Source organism: Toxorhynchites rutilus, chromosome 2 (assembly GCF_029784135.1).
Source record: "Toxorhynchites rutilus septentrionalis strain SRP chromosome 2, ASM2978413v1, whole genome shotgun sequence".
Lineage (NCBI taxonomy): Eukaryota > Metazoa > Arthropoda > Insecta > Diptera > Culicidae > Toxorhynchites > Toxorhynchites rutilus.
Window position 1 is genome coordinate 209,247,375 of NC_073745.1, and position 24,016 is coordinate 209,271,390.

The window sequence follows — 24,016 nt, forward strand, 5'->3', positions numbered from 1 at the left end:
TTCTGCATTACTCGAGAACTAATCAAGCAAATGGAACCAAATTTTGCATGTGGAGGTTTTAGGGTGCAATAAATGATTCTATAATGGTTAGATACTCCTCCCCCCTCTCTTAGGTGGGGCAGCCATAAAAATGAAACACAAATTTCTGCATAACTTGAGAATTAATCAAGCAAATGAAACCAAATTTGGCATGTGGAGGTTTTAGGTTGCAATCAGAGATGCCAACCTTCCTGATTTTTCAGGATTTCCCAGACTTTTTGGCACGTTCCCGTTTGTTCCCACTTTTTCACAACAAACAACATCAAGTTCAATTGTACCATGTTGATATTCTATGCATAACTGTCTTACCATGATTTTTAAGCCCTAACCATAATTGATTGATTCTAGTGAGTTCACATTTCATTAAACAATAGTTTTCTGCTTATGAAAAACCCAATATATTGCTAAAATGAAAGGCCTAAAGCTTCTGGTAGACGAATATTGTAGAAAACTTTGATTGCGTTTTTCTCAGTTGAATTTCAAAAACCGACAATGTACATTTTGTTTATTGGCCCTATAAAATGACCCGTGCAAAGTTTCAGCTCAATCGGACATGATTTAGGGGTGCCTCGAAGCGCTCAAAGTTTCGATTTTTTGATCCTCGAAAATCTCGAAAATTTCAGCTCAACCAGACATGATTTAGGGGTAGAGATGGGCGAGCGCTCACGAGCCGTTCATTTGAACCGGTTCGTCAGAACGAGTGTACGATCCACGTTTTTTTTACAAATGAACGTGAGCTTGAGCTTGGGTAGACTGTTCAATTCGTAGTTGCTCTCCGTGATTGACCTGAACCAACCAAATTGCACAAAGAACACACAGAATGACGCTTGGGACTAGCAAATCATTCTCGTTGTGCAATTTTCGGTGATTCGATCTTTAAATGGTCAATGACAACGCCGGCCACGTCCTTACAGTCACCAGGGAAAGGGAAGGAATGTTAGTATGATAATCGCCACCTGAAGGCCAGGAGGGTCGCGTGGTTCCCTAGCGATTACCATGGAAGGGATAGTTGTTAGTGGGAAGAGGTAAGAATCAGGATTCACTGTGGTAAGTGATGTGATTATATACGCAACTGAAAAAAATATGTACAACTAATTGGGCCGTTTATATATTCTTTTATTCATGACACGTACTTTTTATTGAAATCCAATCCCGACGGCGGAGTTATCTTTGGGAAACCTGAGAAGGTAACCTAGAGTACCCTAGATGAACGTTATTCATCGCGCGTATTCTTCATAGAACTACAGCTGCGACGGCAGAGCGTCATTTTTGGGAAACCTGATAAGGTAACCAAAAGAACTCTACCACCAATCGGACCTGCTTTTTATTCCGTTATTCATCGTGCGTACTCTGTATGGAATTTTAAGCGCGACGACGGAGAGTTATTTTTTGGAAACCTCAAAAGGTAACCGTGAAAACTCCTCTAAAACCAACAAGGACTCCCGAAACTTTTGTATACAAACAAACGTGAAAATACGAAAGAAAACAAACAATATGTTTTACATTATATTACATTATATTAAACAAAAGAAATGTTTTACATTATATTACACCACCACGCAACCACCATCAAATTATAAGAAACTATATCGCGACGTACTTTACTCTGAAAACTTACAGTGAAGACATTCCTAAACATGTGAAAACATTTACAGAATTTCCAAAATTTTTTTGAACACAAGTAAAATTTAAAAAACACCTGGCATGCCTGAACATCAAACCACACACACATGAAAACCAATGGAGGAGATACAAAGTATAAACATAAACACACACCTCTTTCTTGAATTCACAGCAATAACACTCTGGCCGCGACGTCGTGTTTGTGAGGCAAATTACTCTGTCACATTGGAAGGCCCGGATGAAAATTCGAATTCTTGAAACTATGAATAAAAACTCTCACTCGTGTCATTCGACCTCTCAAAACACGTGACCCCCAACCCAACCATTCCTCTACAAATCTTTGACGCTTGCACAAAAACTCACCACTACAGCATAAAATCACTATCAGACATAACCCCGACTCAAGAATGTTCAATCTAAAACACGTTACTCAACCACACAAAACACACATCAGATATCCAAAAGGCAAATCTCATCCAAAACTACTACTGAAAAAGTCCATATACTCTTCTGAAATCCAATACCACCCCTGCCTACATAAACGGAACACGAACAATGCCATCAAAACTAATGTTTTATATATAAAAACTAAACAAATAGCCACACAGCAAATGAATCTGTAATTCCCCAAAATATGTAAACAAAAATATATACAAAAACACACAACAAAAAGAAATTAAATTTATTTTTGGAGATCTCAGAGCAATTCAAATCTGGTAACTTCGCTGAATTCTGCCGGTAGTTCACATTGATATCATTTTGGCGGTATTTTTCACCCACGTTTTTTTACAAATGAACGTGGCTTCAAAAAAGAGCCGCGGTTCAAAAAAGAGCCCCTCAAATGACGTTTAAATGAACGACCGGCTCTGAGCCGCTAACTGAAATAAATCGTTTTGATCACCTTTATTCAGGGGTGCCTCAGAGCACCCATGTTTTGATTTTTTTTTGGCCACTCAGGTTAAGTCCCAAAAATCGATTTTTGGTCAAAAATGGTTTTATCGAGATAATCCAGAACCAACCAGAATATCCAGATCTCGGGGTTTTATGCATTTTGAAGTCATTGTGCATTTTTTCGATTTTCATAATTTCATGTTAATTTCATGGGAGGTCAAAAAATAAAAACATTGAGCTTTTTGAGGCACCCCTAGATCATGTCCTATTGAACTGAAACTTTGCACAGTATCTCCTTTAACTATTTTGTATTCATACATTTTCATTTCTCAATTTTCAAAAAGAGAATGCAGTTACATACAATTACAACAGCAATTATTATCAACTATCCATATATCATAAAAATCACAATAAGAATGGATCTAAAAAATTGCGGCTACTTCTAAGGGAGTGTAAAATTGAACTGTCCTTATTTAATGTCCGGTATTAAATTTTAATCAAAAATGCCTGGACTATGAAACATATAGGGATAGTGGGGGCAAATTGGTTACTGGGGGCAAAGTGGTCACCTGCCTGTTTGATAGTATAACTATTGACTATAGCTGCCGTATTGATGGTCACCTTATGTACGATGAGTTTCATGAATTTTGAGCCACCCTGTACTTCAGTAGGGTTATCACATGTCAAAATATAAATAAAACAGGAAGTGGGTTATATCTATGGTATAACCGCAAGGGTGACGTAGGACTATCGTTGATTTAGAGATCATTTGTATGAAGTTGAATCTGAATTCATTCTGAATGAATGAATATTTGGAGAACTTCGAAAACGAGAGCGTTACGTTGGAGGCACAAGGTTTTATGCATCCAATATTGGATACGGAAATATCCTACTGATGGGGAAGAATAATCTTCAGAAGCTATCCTGTTGATTGCGATTGATTGAAAAATCACAAAACCTAATGTATTTGGTCACAGTGTTACATGGATAGAAAACATTAAAATAAACTCTTTCATATGAATGTAATTTTAAATTCCCAGAGGAACTGGCAGATTATTTTCAGTAACGATTAGATATTTCCACATTTTCCTCGATACTGGAAGCCCACCAGTGGTTAATGCTAACTCGATAACCATCTGTTAATAGCACTTGATTGAAACATATTTGGTCACAGTGTTACATGGATAGAAAACATTCAAATAAACTCTTTCACATGAATGTATTTTTAAATTCCTAGAGGAACTGGCAGATTATTTTCCGGATCTTTCTCGATCCAAACGGAAAGAATTCCGTGCGTGTATGTGTGTGTGTGTAGCGGCTGCTTCGAGATCTTCCCGGGGAACCGTTTGTAGCATCACGTTCCTCCTGATGGATTCCCTTCTGGCCTAAGGTGCACAAACAGGCTCTTGGTGACACCGTTCATCCGCGCTTTCATGATAAATGAAGAGCTTCACCACAACAGCGACAACATGCTCCAATCGCTGTTCAATTAGAACTGAGTGGATTTCCGAGCGGCGCTCGCTTATATACCGATTGGTGATTTCAATAGCCTATTTTGAAAGCAAATTTAAGACTATTGAAACAAGTTTTTGGATCAGAAAGTAACAAGTATAGAACGCGTAGACATTTTATCTTTCGAATGAAGTGTTTATCATACCATTTCGTGCAGTTGTTTAGGAGCTATTAACACTCAAAATCTCGGTCTCCGGCGTAACGCTTTCGTTTTCGAAACTTTGATTTTACACCCCGGTATAGAAATGAAAGACGTAGTCCTACGTCAAAAACAGAAATCGCGCTCTCGATAGCCATTCGGCCGTAGTTCTGTACGCATCGTTTCTAAAAAAAAATTTCGTGAAATTTAGTTTATTCAAATATCTTGGACAAGTCATTAGTTTGGACGACTGTTCACATATTCTAGGAGAGGTGAACAGGTATTTTGCTCAACCTTAGCTATTAACACACATAGAGAATACTTTGATGTTTGGGGGAAAAGTGGTCAGTGGTGGATAATGTTCTGTAAACTGAAGCTGATATACCTTATCTCATTCTGCTCTTATAGGGGTCTTAAAGGGGGCTTTGACCCAGTAAAAATATGCCACCCCAACTAAACCAAGCCTCATTATGCGAAACGGTATGTGTATCCTACTATGTTTTTACTATGTATGAGAAAATTGAAATTACAACTCTATGTGAATATGCCAAGCTTATTTTTTACATGTCCATACATGATTTATGCATGAATTTGGACGATAAGTCTATCCCATTTAGCATGATATATGTGAGTGACCACTTTGCCCCCACCAGATGACCGCTTTACCTTCCGGAAACAACGATTTTTCAACTTTTTTTCTAATGATGAAAAATGTACTATTTTAAATTTTTATAGTAAACGTCGCTTGCTATCTTGAACAACAATGAGTTGAACTACAATATTCTTCCAAAAACGGGGATTGAAGTAGTATGTGGGCGCAGGAAATGGGCATAAACCTTAGGGTGACCACTATGCCCCCATATCCCCTACAACATTTCCATCCCATAAGGATTCTTGACTGATTGGGATTAAATACAATAACTTGAAGTTTGTACTTAGAGCATGCCAGAGAACTGCCACAACTCAGAAATATTTGATAAAATCATCTGATAAAAATATAGTTTGCGACCATTTTTGAGTCAGATAATGTAAATCATACGTCGTTTCATTCGCCCCGAAACACAAATAGACCTCTACCAGGTCGACAATTGTAACTGACTCAGCGCGGCAATCCGTGATGGAGCAGACTACGACTACGCCACCAAGTTGCAATCCTTATCAGCTTCAGTCAGTATACTGGTGAGCACTCGTGAGGTTTTTTTTCCAAATAGATGACACCCGGAGTGTTTGAGTAACTTATAATGGGAATACTCCAGACATACAAGTTTTAGTTATGTTTTTGATTTCGCACAGTACAGTTCGTCATGTTGAGTTAATGAAAAAAAGTGTAACACAATTCAATCCAAATAGAATTAGCTGAATCCCGTTCAATTGAACAGTTTGAATCAAAAGTTCGCGAGTGTAGAGAGAAGCACGGAAATGTTAATAAACAAAGACACCTTTCCCTACAGAATGGGATTATCGCCGCTTTACTTCTATCCGTCTTCATCGGTGAATGTGTCGAATGAGCGACTTGGATATATTCCGATAACCCCGCCGTATCACATCCAGTACGATTACGTCCTTCCGGGAATGCAATCACCGAAACAGCCGGCAGCTGCCTCTTCCTCCGTCGCCACACGCGCCGAAATGATGGGCGGAGTTGACAGTGGCCAATCGTCGTTGTATTTTTACATGAATGCAGCAGGAAAGGAGGAAATTACATCGGTGCCATTATCGCCACCGCACACTCCGCCGCTGCTGTATGCACCGGACCAAACCGGGAGTGGTGGCCTCGGCGGAGATGGCAGCAGTGCGGCCATAATCGCCAACCAATATGGACTGCAGAAACTGCAGCTGGCCGTTGACAGGGTCGATGCAGACGAGGACGACGATGACAATTTTGACGGCAGCGGCGTCGGTAGACTGGATAAAAATAACGACGACGATGGTGCCGACGACGGGGTCCTCTATCGGGCGCGAAACTCTGTTATCATGAAGGTGGAGAACCAGCAAGTGGTTCCGTTGATCGGCGCCGAGGGCACACGTTCGCTGGAGAGGTTCGTGTGCAAGTGGGAGAACTGCTATTGGTGAGTTTTTTTATTCAGAATTTAGGTTGGTTTATCTAAATTGTTTTCAGTTCGAACATTTTCAATTAACACGGACAAATATAGAATCATGTGAATATATTGATGGAATTGAAACGCAATTTAACAACAACTTAACTCTCCCAACAACTACAAATTTTAATTTGTGACTGTTGGTCTGTTACACCGTGTCCAATATACTTTCAGAGAAAAGAAAAATAAATTTATTACGTAACGGTAATCCAATTTGAATTGATTGGAAAATATCACAACAAGGATCGTTTGGTGCAGAAGAAACCAAAACTTTACACCGCTACGGTCAATCTGTTGGTTAAGCTGTCATGAGCAGAATTGTTATTTACAATATGAGCAGTTCTCCGTAAAATCAGTCGAATTTTACACGACCCTCTCGAATTTTGTTTTAACCTTATGCATAAAGAGGTAGCTACCCAAAATCACAACTTACATTATAAGATTCAAATTACGACTTAACGTATCCGGAACTATTGACCATTTTTATAAGAAACAGTTACCTCGAATCCAGATGTTTGATTAAAATGTGGTGTGCAGCGAAATTGTTGGGAAATCAATGAACGATTTCGAAAAATTATAGGAAGTATTATCCAAGATACGACCGCATTGTTGACGTAGAACTATGCTATTATTTCATATAAGTCGGATGTTTATAAGTTCGGATACTATTTTATAATGTTGTGAAATTTTAGAAATAACTGTTTGGTAGAATGTCATGTCGTCATGCTACATGTTATTTAATATTGCCTCAGTGGAATCGCACCATTAGGCATCGTTCTTACAACGTAAATCAAGCGCCAAACAAGCGTTCGTCATAGCATGCATACATAGCCATACATCAGTGGATTTAAGCTACTAAGACTATAAACACTTCTCATCATATGCTCAAAAGAAAACACTTCTGTTAATATTACTGGTCTCGAAAAAAGTTGCATTAATTTCTCATGATCAAGATAACAAGCGGAACCAAATCACATACAAAATTGCAGAACGAAATTTACTTTCTTGGTGACTAAATAGACGAAATACACTCTTTCTGTTAATCTCAACAACCGCGGAAAAAGTAGCATTGCTTCATTATGATCAAGATTAGCGCAAATGTAATCCTAGTTGGAGGCAGTTTTGCGACCCAAATAACTAATATTCCAGTACGACATTCCAGATGATTGGTATTCCCTAAATATTTTTTCGTGACAGAGCCAATGCACACGGGAGCAGAAATAAATGGAGTTTCAGCGTAGCAAAGATGCACTATTTTTGACGTAGCAATTATGAAGCACGCACGTACGCACACTAATATCCATATATCGATGGCTTGAAGCAACTAAATATACACACAGTTATCTACGTTTTGCGCTCTTCTCAACAGAAATCTTTCCTGTTAATATTGCCGGTCTAGATTAGCTTAGTTCTCATCCTTTGTGGGGAGAGTTTGCGAAACCAAAATTCTAGAACATTTATTTTCTTGATTTGCCGACGATAGCATAGCTTGATGATTACCCACACAATTATGTAGCTCAAAACCTTAATGCAATGACGTCAGTTTGGTGCAATAATTGCAATGCCAGAGACATCAGCGAGTGAGTAATTTGGTCGCGTCCTCAGCTCAATCCGAAAAGAAGACATGTGATGGCGCAAAACAAGCAAGAACAAGCAATGTTCATTGCCTTGAATACAGATCGTGACTGAAAGTTTGCCTCAGCGAGATCCACTGTTTATACTCTAGGCAAGTATTCCCCTTCATTCTTCTTCTTCTTTTCCTTTATTCACGGGAATTTTAAATCTTCCGAGTTCCTCTTCGTTGCTCATCGATAAGTTGCCCGTTATTGACAGCTCTGTTAGGAAAAGTACACAAATGGACAGAACAAATGTATGGGAAAATGGAAACGCTTATAGTTTTCAAGAATTTTAACATTTACACACCAGTGGATCGTAATGTATAGCATATCAAACAAATCTTAGGGAATTTCCGATTCGTTTGGTATGTAAATCGCCAAAATCCGTTCGTGGCAAAAATAGTTATTAGCGTTAACTTTATTTCATAAAAACGTGACCTGTTTTCTGATTTGGCACCCTTAATGAAAGACGTAATTTTACGTCAAAAATAACATTTAAAATACACCGTTAAAAATCATAGTAAAAAATGAATTTAATATTAGCTTTTGTTATAACTCAAAACATGCCCTTCTGGATTTTTTTTGCATATTTAAGGAAAACTCTTTCAATTTAATGAAGTTTGACGTATAGTAGTACCGTGTCGAACCTACCAAAATAAGAATATAAATTTTCAAAAGTTTATGTAATTTAAATACAATTTAAAATATTAGGTTGGAGAAGAAGTTATCCATTATTTTGGGTGAAATTCAAAAGAATTTTTAATACGCTTTGGATTGTCCGATTTGGGTCAAATATGCACCGTTTTGTTGTCATCCTAAAGGTAGTTTCATAATGTCTCTGTTATAAAAGTCTTGGTCCTTATTGGCGAAAAACTATAGCACTAAATATTCATAATCTTCTTTTGATCCCTATTTCTTATCACTCTGGAAATTTTGCAATGCGAGGAAAAGGTGGTAATCGTTTGAGGCTAGGTCCGCACTATGTATTAAAACATCCCATCCCAATCAAGCTCTCGGCGTTCGTGGCAAAAATAGTTATTAGCGTTAACTTTATTTCATAAAAACGTGACCTGTTTTCTGATTTGGCACCCTTAATGAAAGACGTAATTTTACGTCAAAAATAACATTTAAAATACACCGTTAAAAATCATAGTAAAAAAATGAATTTAATATTAGCTTTTGTTATAACTCAAAACATGCCCTTCTGGATTTTTTTTGCATATTTAAGGAAAACTCTTTCAATTTAATGAAGTTTGACGTATAGTAGTACCGTGTCGAACCTACCAAAATAAGAATATAAATTTTCAAAAGTTTATGTAATTTAAATACAATTTAAAATATTAGGTTGGAGAAGAAGTTATCCATTATTTTGGGTGAAATTCAAAAGAATTTTTAATACGCTTTGGATTGTCCGATTTGGGTCAAATATGCACCGTTTTGTTGTCATCCTAAAGGTAGTTTCATAATGTCTCTGTTATAAAAGTCTTGGTCCTTATTGGCGAAAAACTATAGCACTAAATATTCATAATCTTCTTTTGATCCCTATTTCTTATCACTCTGGAAATTTTGCAATGCGAGGAAAAGGTGGTAATCGTTTGAGGCTAGGTCCGCACTATGTATTAAAACATCCCATCCCAATCAAGCTCTCGGCATTGTGTGGCCTTGCGCTGTTCTGATGGAACACAACACCTTTTCTGTTGGCCAATTCTGAACGTTGCTGGTCAATCGTTGGCTTTAAACGGGCCGTTTGTTGACTGTAGAGTTCATAATTTAGTGAATTGTACTAAAATAAAAATAAAAATTTTGAAAAATAAGTTAAGTTGCACGTGTTTTAGTTTTGCAGTATCGGCAACATTCACAATTTCAGCGGCCTGGCTTGCATTTTCACATTTGTAATAGGAAAACTGTAATATGTACCATATTTTCTCTTTGTTGGCCTCCATTGTTAACACCCTGTAACTCACAACTGAACATACAAAAAATAACGAAGGATTTTTTTTAATGGGAAATGTCACCTTTACAACGAGCCTATACATGAAACTGTATGGAGGCGATCTGGCATGGTGGTATCATCCATGCCTCTCAAGGGTCACGAGTTCAATTCTCACTCCCGAAATTCTTCCAAAAATGGAAGTAAAAGTGACGAACCAGCCAAAATGTGTTGAAAGCCACTATAGTAGAGAAAAAAAATCATACTGTATGATCGATATTTCGCGAGATATTGATCATTAAAGCCAGCTATCGAGAAAATTATGGATAACTTTTTCCCCAACCTAATATATAATTACAAATAATTACAATACGAAAGAAAATTAATATAAAAATGAAATATACATGAACAAAACTATACATAGAGTTTATCACAAATCGTTCTCGAGATATAACAAATGTTATATGTACAGGGTTTTCCATTTCGGGCTTCCGAAAGTATACAGCCCTGCGCTGCCGTTTAACATAGCTGTCAACCAAAGTGTCATATCGTTAGTTGAATGTCTGCCATTTTACAATATGAATCGATTTAGCATCGCACAACGTGTTAATTTAGTTAAATTATACTATAAAAATAATGAAAAACCGGCAAATGTTTTTCGAGCTTTACGGACGAATTTTGGTCGTCATGGACGGCCTACAGAGCACACAATCGCTAATGTAGTGCGTAAATTCGAACAAACTGGATCCGTAGCGGATATTGTGAAACCTGTGCATCATCGTAATGTGCGTTCGGCCGAAAATATTGCTGCTGTTGTTGCCAGTGTGGAGGATGACCCGATTGTATCGATTCCACCGCGTGCTCAGCAATTGGGCTTGTCAAACACATCATTGTGGCGAATTTTGCATTTGGACTTGCACCTACATCCATATAAAGTCCAACTGGTACAAAAATTAGAGCGTGGTGACCATGGAATGCGTCGGGCATACGTCGATTGGGTGAACGAACAACAGCAGCAAAATGCTGAATTTTCGCATCATATTTTCTTCAGCGATGAGGCACATTTCGAGCTCGGTGGCTATGTGAACACCCAAAATTTCCGTATATGGGGCTCAGAAAATCCACACGTGATTGTTGAGAGGCCATTGCATCCGCCAAAAGTCACTGTTTGGTGCGCATTATGGTCTGGTGGAGTCATCGGGCCGTATTTCTTTGAAAATGAGGACAGCGAGACGGTAACTGCGCTATGGCCGCATGTTAACCGATTGTTTTTTGCCACAATTTGAAGATATGGATACGGATGACATGTGGTTTCAGCAGGACGGCGCCACGTGCCGCACAACACGACCAAACATGGCCATATTGCGAACGAAATTTGAGGGACGCATAATTTCACGTTTTGGTGATGCCAATTGGCCGTCCAGATCATGAGATTTGAACCCGCTAGACTTTTTTTGTGGGGTTATGCGAAAGACCGTGTCTATGCCAACTCTCCGCAAACTCTTGAACATTTGAAAGACAACATTCGTAAGTTATGACCGAGATACCGCCCCATATGTGCCGAAAAGTCATCGAAAATTACCTGTTCCGGATCAAGATGTGCGAGGAAGCTCTAGGTGGACATTTGAATGATGTTGTATTTCACACATAATGGCATAAACCAAACTTTAATTTGAAATAAAAGTTTCATCGAAATTCGAATTCTAAGTGTGTTTTATTTCAATTTACTTTCGGAATTTAAAGTTGGACAACCCTGCATAATGCTTCGGATTTTTGTTCTGTTGTGTCGGATCAAATTAGACTCTTGGTTTGTCTATTTTCTCGGAAAGCTTGGTTGCATAAAATATTAAAATTTCAAGAACACTTGTCTTTTCCGCTTTTCATATATACAGGTCGAACTCGATTATTCGGAGACTCGATTATCCGGAATTCGATTATCTGGAATTTTAGACTCGATTATCCGGAGTATTCAATTTTTAATTTTCGGAAACTTTGAATAATTTGTATAATAATTCCATATTGAATAGCTAATATGGGAATCAAATGAAAGGGCTTGACTAATAGAATGCAGTTATTCTTTAAAATGCAAATCTAAGATGGCGGCCACTACAAAATGACGGATTACATATTTTCTCAGTACCCCATCAATATGAGTATCAAATGGAAGGGCTTGATTAGTAGAATACAGTTATTTATGAAAAATGTAAACCCAAAATGGCCGCCACCACAAGATGGCGCCATATAAATTTTTTTCACAACCCCATCAATATGAGTATCAAATGAAAGGGATCGACAAGTAGAATACAGTTATTTATGAAAAATGCAAATCTTAGATGGCGGCCACTACAAAATGACGGATAACATATTTTCTCAGTACCCCATCAATATGAGTATCAAATGAAAGGGCTTGACTAGTAGAATACAGTTATTTATGAAAAATGAAAATCCAAAATACCGTAGATCATGAAGAATCCAAATCCAAAAAGACCGCAGCTCCTTAATAAAAAGTTAATTTTTAATGACTCCATTCAGCTTGTCCTGTTTGTATGTATGTTTTAGTGTGTTGTAGGGTTGTCCCATCTTAATAGAAAATTGACCCCGTTCCTGTTGAATGATTGATCTGAAATTTGGATAATACATTTAATTCTACTTTCATTACAAAACTGCGTATTCCATGATCTTGAAAAATTCAATTTGGCCGCCGCTGAAAAATGCCTGAATTGCTTGATTTGGAGAATACACTACACTATGAACAACATAAATTCGAAAAGGTCGCCGCCACAAAATGGTCGACTATGTATTTTTTTGCAATCCCCTCGATATTGGTATCAAATGAAATGATTTGACTAATAGAATACAATATATTATCAAAATATTCCGAAGAAAGTTAGGTAAGAATTAAAAATTGAAAAAAAGAATTGTGAATGGTAAGAGGTAAGAGGTATACTAATGATACAGATAATTTACTAAAAACTAGAAAGTAAAAAAAATATTTTAAGTTAAACGGTTTAATGTACTAGAAGCTAGAAAATAATTAGACAGGTAGCAGTTAGTAGTTATCACATCCATTCTTTCATTAATCTAGCTCAATGATGAGACTAAAATAAAATCGTGGGGTATATTATGAAACAACTGACTGTGGATAATGGAAATCCAACGTTTATTTCGGAATAATATATTCATGATGTACTGTATTCTGTTAGTCAAATAATTTCATTTGATACCGATATTGAGGGGATTGCAAAAAATACATAGTCGACCATTTAGTGGCGGCGAATTTTTTGAATTTATATTGGTTATTATGTTTCGTGTTCTTCAAGTCAAATAATTCAGCTATTTTTTAACGACGGCCTATTGATTTTTTCAAGATCATGTAATTTTTTCAAGATCATGTAATATGCAGTTTTATAATGACAGTAGAATTAAATGTATGTACCAAATTTCAGATAAATCAGTCAATAGGAACGGGGTCAGTTTTCTATTAATGTGGGACAACCCTACAAACACTCAAACATACATATAAACAGGTCAAGCTGAATGACACCATTTAACAAGTAATTAGTTGTTTGGGGACTGCGGCCATCTTGGAATTGGATTTTTCATTATCTGCTATGTTCTACTAGTCGAGAACATTCTATTGATACCCATATTGATGAGGTTTTGAAAAAAATAAATTTTTTGATTTTGATTTTGAGGATTTTGGATTTGCAATTTTCATAAATAACTGTGTTCTACTAGTCAATCCCCTTCATTTGATATACATATTGATGGGGTTCTGAGAAAATTTGTAATCCGCCATTTTATAGTGGTTGCCATTTTCGATTTTCAAGATCATGGAATACGCAGTTTTATAATGACACCAGAGATAAAGATGTGTTCCAAATTTCAGATCAAACGGTCAACAGGAAGGGGGTTAAATTTCTATTAATGTGATACAGCGCTACAGACAAAGTTACAAAGTTACGAAATTACAAAGTCACAAACATACAAACGGGTTAACCTAGATGAAACCGTTTAATAAATAAGTGTAAAACATAATTATATTACGTTTACCGAGAAAAAATTGTTTTTTTTATGACTCGATTATCCGGAGGATTCGATTATCCGGAGAGGAAAAAAAATCAATACTCCGGATAATCGAGTCCGACCTATATATATTTTTCAAAACAATAGTTTCTATACAACCGCTCATGTGTCTTCATTGATGAATTTTGCCAAACAAGAACTCGTACCGTTAACAATGATACATGTTCCTAAAAAATAGGATTGACGTCGCTTTACTCGCCCTTTCTCCCCTTCCTGCAACCCTAATCTGACACTTATTTTGACTGTAGAAAAAAAAGAAGACGAAGAAGAAGAAGAAGAGGAGAAAGAAAAGGAAGAAGAAGGGAAAGAAAAAGAAAAAGAAGAATAAGAAGAAAAGGAGGAAAAGAAGAAGAAGAAGAAGAAGAAGAAGAAGAAGAAGAAGAAGATAAAGAACCACGGCTAATGAAGCATTCGTAATGCCTCTGCGGATAAAGTCAATACCAATGACCATGCAAGCGCCGCTTGAGATTTATATCCATATAAAGCTTTCGATCGGTTTCAAAACGACCAGTTGCTAAGATCATGGGAGTACATCATTCTCGCGAACATCCCGGTGGCGTACTTCTTATTTTATGTTTTGAGACATTGCTTAACGAAAACAAGAGAATTCTGCATTTTGAATTAATTTTGGGGATGTTCGACAACTACGTACTAAATATTACCTAGCGTTTGTGTGGTTATCAACCTGTTTCCCGGTTAGGATTTAGCTTCATAATTTATAAGAATATTGATCTTGACGAATCGATTTTCTAAAAGGCGTAGGAATCGATTCACTGATTAAATCGGTACACAAGAATCGCTAATGGATCTTTTCTGAATCGAAAGCATTTTTTCCAATTTATCTACTTATTTTGTATGAGTATCGTATTTTCTTTAAACATAGAATAAAATGAATTCATGAACCTATTTTTAAAGTTCTTTGCTTCTGAACATGAAGGTCACAAAAAAAATTGCTCTCAGAAAAAAGTGTTTTCCAGAGCATTTACTCGTTTGTCTTTGTTCGCGACCCACAGCGCGAAAGAGGAGCAAGTATTCATCGAAGTTGCTTTCCTTTCCTATTCCTATCAATTTTCCTATCCAAGCCTCTCCCTCCTTTCCAAAATGCAGTGTGTGGTGCATAACACAAATCCAAACACATCACAAACTACATCCATATCCAAACGGTTTGGTCTTCCATGAGACCAAAGTGTAAAATCCAGATTCCTGAGCTATCACCATTCAGGCCTCCTTCTGCCGAAGGATTCGCCACATTCCTCAATGGTGTGATCCACCAGTCTTAGATCAACAAAATTGAAAGAAAAGAATCGACAAAAATCGATTTTTCTTCTTGATCCAAGATCGTCTAATCTAGACCAAAAATACACAGCAGCTTCACCTAGATTCACACTACCACTAATTTGACACCCTCGAAGGCGATCCAAATATTGACGTTATGTTTATAGAATTTGTCAGGTGGTGAGATTAAAATCAATGTAAATCGACCATTTTTCTCTAAGATCGAAAAAATCGAAAGAAAAAGATCGATTCTCATGATTTTTTCGACCACAAAGAATCGATTCAAAACATAAAACATCTAAATGGAAAAAATCGATCCAAAATCGCCCAATTCTATTTCCGGTGAACAGAACCTCGTCTGGATCCGATTTCATTGCTGAAGAGTTTTTTTTTGCCAAATCAGTTATCGGTAACCTTGGAGTCTTATGAAGAAATCCCAATCTGTTGCGAGGAAAACTTTTGGTGCAGGACACCAAATGCGGTAGTTTCGCTTATTACCGTATCCTTTCAACAGAAAACGAGCATCATCGTTGGACTAAATTTTCTTGTAGATTCGCGAATAGAACTATAGTTTTCGTAAAAAATCTGCCAAAATGCAGATGTTGTTCAGGTATCTGTCTATTCATGATGAAATGGCAAATCAAACTAAAAAAAGGACAATTGTAAGCGGTGACAGTTGGTGTTCATTTCAAAAAGTGTTATCAACCAAAGGGTTCTATACCATTGTACTTTTATTTTACTCTCAATATTGACATTTCTGAATTAGGGTGGTCGGCGAATGAATCTAAGTGAAATTTCTATGAAAAATGCTATACTTTACTTTCGATGTGCACTTTTAGACGAAATAAAACAGTATGTTTTTTTTCACTCAGAAGTATATTGAAATACCTTTTATTTTCTGAAAGAAAAATAAAATCACTTGAGTAGTTCATAATATCTAGTTTTTGAATAGAAAAAATTCGAGAACTGCTTTATGGAATACATCAAAAAACGTAAAAAAAAAGAATTTAGAATGTTATTAATTTAGAATGTTATTGTTAATCCTAAAAAAGATATAAATAGCTGGGGTCCCTTTGGTCTTAATGTCTCAAAAACCTCTAAAAACTAATTTTCTTGGATGTTGCATCTAGAAGGGAACAATTTAGGTACATCTAAATATTTTTGCTATATAGGCCATTAAAATACTTATACATTTACAATACATTTGTTTTGGTTCAGAGGTTAAAAAGTTACATTTTTTAAAAATGAGCGTGGTCGGAAAAATCGGCAGGCTGATTTTTCTGGTCACCCTAAGTCATAAAAGAAGGGCCTTGAGGGCCAAAGTGGAAAAAAACGAGTCCAAAATACATAGCAAAGAAGGCATAGTTTTACAGTGAAGCTTTGTCGACTTAATTATGAAAAGAGTCAAAATGGTATCGTTAGAAAGAAGATCGTCAAGTTGACCGGTACTCTGTGAAGAAAATCATTTGAAGATAAGATACTACGTGTTGTCCATCAAGAATCAAAGCGAAATGAGCACGTTTCAAATATTCGTATTCAAATCTTGAGTATTTCAATGAAACGAAAACGTTAGTTTCCATGAATACAAACGAAGTACGTCCCCTAAAACAATACTTGAACTACATCACTACACATTTGATGATTCTATATTTACTAAGTGCCATGATTCTACATCAATTCACAGTGAAGGGAAACTTCGTACATTTCACGTTGTATCAAATTGTACGTTATATCGAAGCAAAATAAAGAATTCAGAAACATAGCTGATATTTTTTATTGAGATGCTGTTTGGGCAGAGTTAAGCAATAATGATGGAAAAATCAAACTGAAATGTGAGGCCAACCTTTCTCATTATGTTTCCCTTCATACTGTTGATTGAGGGTAAATAGATAAAATGACCACTTGCTTGTTAAAAAAAACTTTTTCCCTGTAACAGTGCCCTTCTTCCGATGTTTGGGAGACTTGTTTCTAGTTGTATGGACTATTCATTTAATTTCCATCAGAACTAAAAAAATATATCTTTTAAAAAAATGTATTTAAATTTTTAAAATATTTCTTTTTGATTGTAATTTTTACATTTGTATTTTTTATGAAAGATTAAATTATTTGCTATATTTCATTCCCTGGTTAAAATCTTGTAGGTCTTAAAGTTTTTAAGATATTTTTTTCGAAAAAACTTAAAAACTATATGAACAACAGAATTTTGGTCAGACAATGAAATATAGGAAATTGTTTTAGTTTTCATTAAAAATAGCAAACACATTAAAAAAATAGATTTAAAAAAACATTTTGAGAAATAAAATTTACAAAAAAATCTTAAAAACATATTCTTTTTTAATTCTGATCGAAAATTATATGAATAGTCCATACAACTACTAACAAGTACATTGGAAGGAGGGGACCGTTACTTTTTGCAATTGTTTGGAGATTTTAAAAAATAATGTAATTAAAAAAAAGGTATTTCTTCATGAAAATATAAAGTTTTTCTTACATTTCATTCTTTGACCAAATTTTTGTACGTATTATAGTTTTTAGACCAGATTTTTTTTTGAAAACTTAAGAAAAAAAATTGAACCTTTTCAAAAAGTAGTGTAATTTTTTTTTTTGAGATTTCAAGTATACAAAGTTGTTCAAATGACCAACACCCACAACGTTTCACTGCCAACTCCTAAGACGAGTTGGCATGACATTCGTCCATTGAAAATGTGAACGTTATATCGAGTGTTGTTATATCGATGTTACTCTGTATCTAATCGAGAATCAAAAATTATACGTAAACCGATGTCTAATAATTTTTAGTTTATGTTTTTGTTTTAAACCAAATTAAAATTATTAAACTTGTTGGTGTTTCCACTAAGCCCACCACCTAATCATTTGTCATAGAGAGCAATTCTAAGCCAAATCAACCGAAAAGCAGCAAATTTTGTCGCGACCCTCTGGGATTTTATTGAAACTTGGTACTTAAGATGGAAGCTACCCAAAATCACATTTTCATTATCATATAATATCATATATCGTGCCTGAAAATCCAGATGTCAGATTAAAATATGATATTGGACGAAGGCAAACTATTTAGGAGAAATAACATCTCAAATATTACTCAAACATTGATTTTAATATTAATTATGTCATATCTCAAAACACCTCCCTTTCGATATTTTTTGTATATATTTTTATTGGAAACCCCGGGGGAAGGGAGGTGCTTATGCGATGTACACACCGACTATTGCACCTTGAAAAGGAAAAAAAGGGCGTGGCTTACAACGCAGTTTTTTTACCCTCTTCAGTTAGGTTCGCGAACTGAGCAATATCTAAAACATCGCCCTTCCGATTTTTTTTTATATGTTTGTTGACAATTAACAAATCTTGATGGTGGCGTGTCGGACTCCCCAATATGAAGATATGTGTTTTTTTAAATATGAATTTTGAATACTTTGTGAAATCATGAACATTTATGAAAAATAAACAGGATTTCTGGTCACTTTGTATGCGTATCTTGTTCTCAAAAATCACAAAATAGAGCGTGGAGTCAGCTTTTGTGGTTAAAAATTGGAAACAGTGAGTTTTTAAACTTAATTGAAGGTAAACAATAAAAGTAAATGATCATTCTATCCTGGATTCCTCGAGTCGAGAAAGACGCACCTCGCTAGATATGTGGTACAGACCAGGGGGGCGTTCCTGATTAGTGGTCAGCTGCATCCCAATAGGAAGTATCCTGTGTCGGGCACACGTAGAGAACATTGCATACTGCAACATCCCAATTATGAGAACACTTGTAATACTAACCTCGAGCCAACCGCGAGTAATCGGTTACATATTACTAACATAGTTGTAAGGCAAACATTGTCGAAATATTGAACTCCCGGCCGATTCCATATGTGCCTTAATGAAAATATATATTTTGAAAAAAAAATTAAAGTAGGTTAAATGATATTTGCCCGATTGGGATGTTTTTACGCCACTAGTAATTGCTAATTGATTTTTCTTCATGAAAATCACACATAATCAATACGAGTTTGAGTTTGTTGAAAAGCCCCAAGTCTCTAATTGCTAATACTACCATAAGATGTTGAAATTATTCAAATTTTCATGTTGTTTAACGATTTTCCTTAAAGAGGAATTATAATCATGGTTAGACCATCTCTGAGCATGGTTTGTCCGAAAAATGATCATGGTTTGTCCGGTGAACACATTCGAACTCTCAAGTAGATGTTGCATTTATCATTGCTTTAGTTTACTGTCATCATATTAACTCTTTATGGTCGTTTGGCTGCTCTCAGCCACCACAGCAAGAAACCATGCTAAGCTTATATTTTACTCAACCAAGAATCAGTTTATGCTATTCCTAAACGAAGCTTGATGTCTAGTGAACCTGTTCACGAATCAATACGGTGCTCCTATGGGTAATAGATAACGGTACTCAGTATCAAACTAAGTATTCATCCACACAAGACAACGCACAGTTCGTAGAATACATAGGAATGTGGGACAAAAATCATAACTGCAGAATTTAGCACACTTTAGTTTGATGGAAAGGATTGTTCATAAGTATCAGAACTACTGCATAAATGTCTCATGTTATATGAATAATCGTGCCTCAAGCGACAAAATCGTTGACACCAATAGAAGGTGTATTTTATAATCCTTTAAAACTATAATATGCTATAAAACTACTGTAAATCATGAAAAAGGCAATTTTATTTATATGTTTTGAAACATTCGATTTGACACAGGAGCGCTGAATTAGAGCATTCAAAAAAGTGGGCAAACCATGATCATATTTTCGACTGGACAAACCAAAATTATTTACCTTTATTCAAATAATATCAAACGCAGATTCGTTGGCTGGTTTTTGGTGATAGAAAAAAAAATAAATATATAGAAAAACACGAGAGATTGTTAAACATGCGATGTTCGATTTTAAAACAGAAAAAATTATGAGAAACACTGTATTGACAAATATATATAACAAACTATAAACAAGTTTACGAAATGTCCTGAAACCCGTAAGAAAATCCGATAAAATTGAAGATTTATTGTGGGTATTGAACGTATTTATCGCAACCCAAAAATAGTTGCAATCAGTCGCATCCTCAGGAAAAAAATAATTCCACAACATACAAAGTTGCTGGTAGCAGCGGTGATGTCACCGTCGGTTTGTTTTTCGCACGGACTTTGTACCGCCCCAAAACCGCGCAAATCAATAATTATCAATTGACGGCGCTCGCAAAAATAAAGTGAAACTCGTCACCGGCGAGGTTTCCTGGATTTGTTTTCGTGAACATTGACCGTCTGCTCGCGTATTGCGCCCTTGGCGGATGCGTAATGTTCGATGCGATGATGGTGTAATGGTTTTTTTTACCACACGCATTGTAATCAAACCCCAGCGATAACACACATTAATCAACGTGAATTTCATTTATTTTTTATTACAGCGTTTTCTTCAAACTGGAGGAGCTGGCAAGTCACGTCACGCAAAAGCATGCGGTCGTTGGACTGGGTGGGTTGTACTATTGCCGCTGGGAGAATTGCCTGCGACAGGATCGGGGATTCAATGCACGCTACAAGATGCTGGTGCATGTTCGGACCCATACCAAAGAAAAACCACACCAGTGCGCTAAGTGTGGTAAATGTTTTTCACGCGCGGAAAACCTGAAAATTCACCTGCGGTCGCACTCGGGTGAGAAACCGTACGTTTGCCCCATAGAGGTAAGAAGCCTTTGGTGCTCAATGTGGAAAATGTAACGATAATACTTGCATAATTTTACCAACAGGGATGTAACAAGGCTTACTCCAATTCTTCGGATCGCTTCAAGCACACACGTACCCATTCTAACGATAAACCATACGTGTGCAAAGTGCTTGGATGCCACAAACGGTACACCGATCCGTCATCGTTGCGTAAGCATGTGAAGACCTTCAAACATATCAACCTGTTGGTGCCATTATCAGCAGAGGGTGATTATTATCACCACCCTCACCTGGTCCCAGCTACGTATCACCCGCATCACTATGGGAGCAGCAATAGCAACTGCAGCAATGGCAGCACCGGAAGTCCGGTCAAGATTGCAAGCGATAACTCATACACCGATGAGAGCCGAGCCTCGAGCACCACGACAACCGCCAGCAGCCCCGAGTTGGACGGCGAAGATAATAACGTGCTAATTGATGTCGTCAACGTTGACAAGTGTGATGAAAAATTAATCTTCCCTGACTACCACTTGTATCCTCATCGAAGGCTAGCGACTCCTCTGCTGGCCACCGATGGGTCGCTCGAGCCAAACGATGATGATGGATATGAGTGCGGGGGCGATTTTCTCATTGGCCCGGAACAAAACTATCGCCGGCGGTACAGCAGCTTTCTCAAGTCGAATCCTCCCTCAGTGGAAGAACTCGTGCGGCTCGGCAGGGATGATGAGGGCTTCCTTCCAACGGCAGTGGAGGACGACGAGCTATGCAGCGCTATTCGACGAATGAACGGCCCTAAATTGATGGGAGTGAACGCCATGAATGTGGATGGACCACTCGATCTCAGCATACATCATCGATAGTATACGAGAGCTATCCCGTTGCTGTGTGGCATTTGTTTTGTGTTCTTTCGATAAGCATATTTCTGTCATTCGGAATCATTTTTTTATAGACTTGTCACGATCGTTTATGATCGTTCTGTGACTTTAAATACTTCTTGTTCTAAAAGAATTAAGGTGAACTATTGAGATTCAAATCAAATTCAATGTGTGATGTTTGCAATGTTTGTTATCAAAGAAAATAAACATGAAACCAATTATGTCCATGCTGTTTGTTGCTAAATATCACAATTCCCATTGAATATGTACACTTTGTTTTAAAACTGTAGATCCACTCATTTTTCGAGTATCTCGAGCTAGGATATTACAGTTCGACTGAAAAGTTCATAAGATTGACGTCTAGATGGTGCCCCTAGCAAAAATCTACTTGACTATCACAAAGCACCATCTTTCAATGGATACGTGTCAAAAATTGACAGCAATCGGTCGATTGGTTCGTGAGTTACAGCATTGAGAGTGAAGCAACTTTTGTTATTGGGAAAAAATGGAAAAATCACAAATCAATGAAAACGATGGCAAAATTGCATGAGTTGGGCTTCGAATCGCTTTCGCATCCACCGAAATCTCGAGACCCCAGCCCCCAGCGACTAGTTTCTGTTCGCAGACCTAAAGAGAATGCTCGCTGGCAAGAAATTCAAGACCGATGATGTAGTGATTACCGAAACTGAGGCCTATTTTGAGGAAAAACCGTAAAACGAGTACTATAAAAATGGTATCAAGTTACAAGATCGCTATAATCGCTGTATCGCTTTCGAAGGCAATTATGGCAAAAAAATTGTTTTACTGTATTACCTTATAAACTTATCAGCCGGACTGTTACATCGACGGATATAACAATAATTCAATTAACTTTAAAAAAAGGAAGAAGAACTACATCTTGTCATCTCCTGTCATAGTAAACATAAGTCTAGCTGGTTCAACTGGTCAGGAATTATTCACCAATGTTATTATTTATCGATGTAAATTACAATGTAATTGTACGAAAAGTATTTATCGTTTTCCGTTGTTCACTGGTAAGCTTGGTAATCCTCCTGGTGGTGCAGCATCGGCTCCTCCTCCTACACCTCCACCACCGCCAAGAGCCCCTATCAACGATCCCAGCATGCTGGGATCGAACGGCGTTATGATGGCTTGAAATGAACCCATTACAAGTGATGGACCCACTGCATGACCGTTGGATGGGTTGGATCCCAAGCCAGGAAGGGTTGGGAGTGAACCACCGAAGATACCTGGCCCCAGAGTTGATTGAGCCGTTGTGGTTGGCGTTTCCGTAGTGAGAGACGGGGGCTTAATCGCAAGAGGTCCACCACGATCGTGATCATTCTGTATGGTATCTTCAAGCTCCTGTGGTGCACCCAGAGTTCGCTGGATGACGAAGACCAACAGAAAAACAACACAAACGACTCGGAACATTGACGTTTGGTAAGACCCTAGAGCTTGTGAATTTTTACCGTTACTAACTGCAACGCCTCTCGACACGGATGTTATGTAGAGGACTTTGAACTTACACCTGCAGTTGCAAGCTATTAAAATCGTCTCGTGCGGTGTTGTCAACTGCGCATAACGAACTAATTACTTTCCTTTTCTTTTCTCAGTGATAAGTGGGTATGCATGAAAAATGTTAGTCGCTATCGTCACAAAGGCACGTAAACCATTGATAGTGAGAGGTTTTTCGAACTTCTGGCAATTAGTAAGTGGAAAAGGTACCACTGAGGTGTTAAAATACTTCTTAATAATTATAATTATATTATATTAGAATAATTATCACATTTGCACTTATCTGGCACGCAGTATATACGGTATATACAGTACAGGGAAACCTTTTTTTGGGCGATCGTTTGTCGAGCACAAATTCCTCATTTCTCATTTGTCTGTACATGCTCATACAGCCATTCCATGCCACACCAAGTAGCGGTTCTCATATTTCCGTTAAAATGGGCTTTCGTTCTTTTTTGGGAAATATTAGACTCATATTTTTTTATTTTTTCAATAGGATGGCCATTTCATTTTTAAGGTGATCAAAAATATATTATTTCCGTTTTTCCAAAAATAACTTTTATCAAAATTCGTACTTTTTGAACTACTGGAGCGATTCAGATGATCAAGATATCAGCTTATAATTAAATTTTTCATAGAGCCGCTTTAAAACCGTGGCATTCAACGTGTTAATTGATTGAATTTGTTTTTTTATAGTTCACATGGTCTCGAGATAAAGTGCC

The 24,016-nt window shown here is 37.0% G+C and overlaps 1 protein-coding gene across 1 annotated transcript; it reads left to right on the forward strand.

Moving 5' to 3' along the window:
* The first annotated feature begins 5,468 nt into the window (after window positions 1-5,468).
* Window positions 5,469-21,995, forward strand: LOC129769104 (transcription factor hamlet). The gene is made up of 3 exons (XM_055771140.1): window positions 5,469-6,273; window positions 20,646-20,919; window positions 20,985-21,995. Exons 1-3 carry the CDS (start codon window positions 5,624-5,626, stop codon window positions 21,759-21,761), a joined length of 1,701 nt encoding a protein of 566 aa, XP_055627115.1. The 5' UTR covers window positions 5,469-5,623; the 3' UTR covers window positions 21,762-21,995.
* The last annotated feature ends 2,021 nt before the right edge of the window (window positions 21,996-24,016 follow it).